This window comes from Procambarus clarkii, chromosome 18 (assembly GCF_040958095.1).
Source record: "Procambarus clarkii isolate CNS0578487 chromosome 18, FALCON_Pclarkii_2.0, whole genome shotgun sequence".
Classification (NCBI taxonomy): domain Eukaryota; kingdom Metazoa; phylum Arthropoda; class Malacostraca; order Decapoda; family Cambaridae; genus Procambarus; species Procambarus clarkii.
Window position 1 is genome coordinate 15,997,460 of NC_091167.1, and position 2,500 is coordinate 15,999,959.

Here is a 2,500-nt window from a genome sequence, read left to right on the forward strand (position 1 = left end):
CAGGGTTATTAATTCATGAAACTGCCTACCAGCCAAAGCCGTGACTGGCAAAACTGCTGAATTTCAAAATATACCTGGAAAAGATCATCATGGCAAATGAGGGAGAACTTCAGCAAGCCGCTGGCTTCCTGTTCTCGTCGAGGCCACTAGGGTTAGTGGCCCTTGGATAAATCAGGAAAACAATTATTGCCAGGATTTTACATGTATGATACAAATATGGCTATAATATTTCTAGGTGGCTGCAATGGACTTCACCTTGAGCCATGAAAACATCCTGCTGTCATTTCATGGAAAGAATGCGTTTATCATCATGAATGTTACTAGCAGAATGCAGCCATCGTCATATGACAAATTAAACCATTACTGTCTGCGTTTTACATGTATGATGCTAATATGGATATACTAGTTCTCTGTGGATGTAAATAAAGAAAAACAAGTGATAAAACAATTAGTGAAACATCAGAGGATAAAACGGGAAGCATCAGCAAAGTCGAGCACCAGGCATTGACAAGTGCCAAACACAGCCGTGCAGAGCACCTGCACCCAGCGAAAAGATAAATATTCACTCACTCTCATGTTTTTCTTACATTTTGCATACAAATTAATAATTCTATAACCAAAAATTATTGTTTGGAATCTATTTTTTGTACATAGGCAAGTATGACCATTTCTCCATAGCTGCTGTCTAAAGGTTAAAGAAATTGTATACGACTATGTGAGACTAAAGTTGGAATATGCAGCAGTTGTATGATGCCAATGTGGAACCGCCTACCAGCTGAAGCCGATAATGCCAAAACTGTTAAATTTTAAAATTCAGATGGAAAAAATCATTAGGCAAAAATGGGGGAGGGAACCTTTGGTAAGGTCCCAGTTGCCGGTCCTTGTTGAGGCCACTAGTGTGTTAGTGGACCTCAGGTAAATTCAGTTTATCTCAAGACGCACATCACTAAACTAGAAGACGTGCCAAGACATGGAACTAAATAGCTTCCAGAACAGAAAAACAAGATCTTTGAGGACAGATTAGAGGCATTAAATATACCAAAGTTAGAAGATTGATAAGGTAGAAGAAAAAGAGATAATATGATCATTATGTTCAAAATAGTACCAGGCATCGACAAAATTGATAAAGAAGAATATTTTAAAACTACAACTTCAGGAACAAAAGGACACAGATTCAAACTAGGGAAACAAAGCTGCCCAAAAAGCATTAGAAAGTTCACGTTTGCTAACAGAGTGGTAGAGAGTTGGAACAAGAAGGTGAGAAGGTGGTGGAGGCCAAAACTGTCAGTAATTTCAAAGCTTTATAGGCTTCCTGTCCCTGACAGTGGGAATTATATATTATGTACACAGGCTTCCTGTCCCTGACAGTGGGAATTATATATTATGTATACAGGCTTCCTGTCCCAAACCAAACAAATTATTCAATTATTATGTTTTATAAACAACTATATACTGTACTTTAGGCATAATATAATTTTAGTCATGAACATACATAAGAACATAATACAGTGATTTATTTATAGGTACAGTACTGTATAGAGATTGCATATTAAATAAGCCACAACAATTAAAGCATTACAAGTTCCAACCTTCCTGTAATCTTCAGCCTGAATCCATCCAACACATCGAGTGATCTCGTACATCTTCTCTAAATCTAGTGTTGGTGCTCTCAAAATACCCTCCTCCAGTGTCCGAGCCAGGGCCTCTGACCCCGAGTTCGAGAAGGATGCCATTTGTGTTCTGAAATATAGGATAAAAGTCGTTTAAAGATGGTAGAAATGACAGTCCGGTACTATGTCACAAAATTTTGTGATTTATACACAATATATAATAAATTATTGAAAACAATATGGCAATTAAAGAAAAAATTCTATTTATTCATAGATATAAGAATTCTTACATTCTTTTAAAGCCACTAGCATGCATAGCATTTCAGGCAGGTCCTTAATCCTAATTTCCCCGGAACACAACCCACCAAATTGTTTAACAACCAGGTACCCTTTCACTGCTGGGTAAACAAAGACTACAGTTAAGGATTGGCACCCAGTCAATCCTTCCCAGCCAGGATATGTACACAGGCCAAAGCGCTTGCGAAGCACCGGGCGAGTGCTTTACCACTGCGCCATGGGGGGGAAGCATCTGCTAAAGTTGGATATGACAAAGGATATAGGCCCGGATAGAATCTCACCATGGATGCTAAAGGAAGGAGCAGAAGCTCTGTGCCTGGCACCCTCCATGGTGTATAACAAATGACTGGTAACAGATAACTGCCAAAAATTTGGAAGACGGCTAATGTAGTCCTGATATTCAAGAAAGGTGATAGACAGGAGGCACTGAACTACAGGCCAGTGTTCCTAACTTGCATACCATGCAAGATGGAGAAGTGTGTGCAAAAAAATTCACAGGAATAATTGAATTCTATGACCAGGCAACAAAAATCAGGCAAGAGAGGGGTGGGCACTGCACATTTTTGGATTGCCAGAAAGCCTTTGACACAGTA

The 2,500-nt window shown here is 39.1% G+C and overlaps 1 protein-coding gene across 2 annotated transcripts in view; it reads right to left on the reverse strand.

The window, feature by feature from the left end:
• LOC138365806 (2-(3-amino-3-carboxypropyl)histidine synthase subunit 2-like) overlaps window positions 1-2,500 on the reverse strand; it is a 63,622-nt gene that overhangs the window by 51,863 nt on the left and 9,259 nt on the right. For both annotated transcript variants that reach the window (XM_069326290.1, XM_069326291.1), the window contains exon 2: window positions 1,590-1,740. In XM_069326290.1, the coding sequence (XP_069182391.1) occupies window positions 1,590-1,740 (151 nt within the window). The remainder of the gene's footprint in view (window positions 1-1,589; window positions 1,741-2,500) is intronic.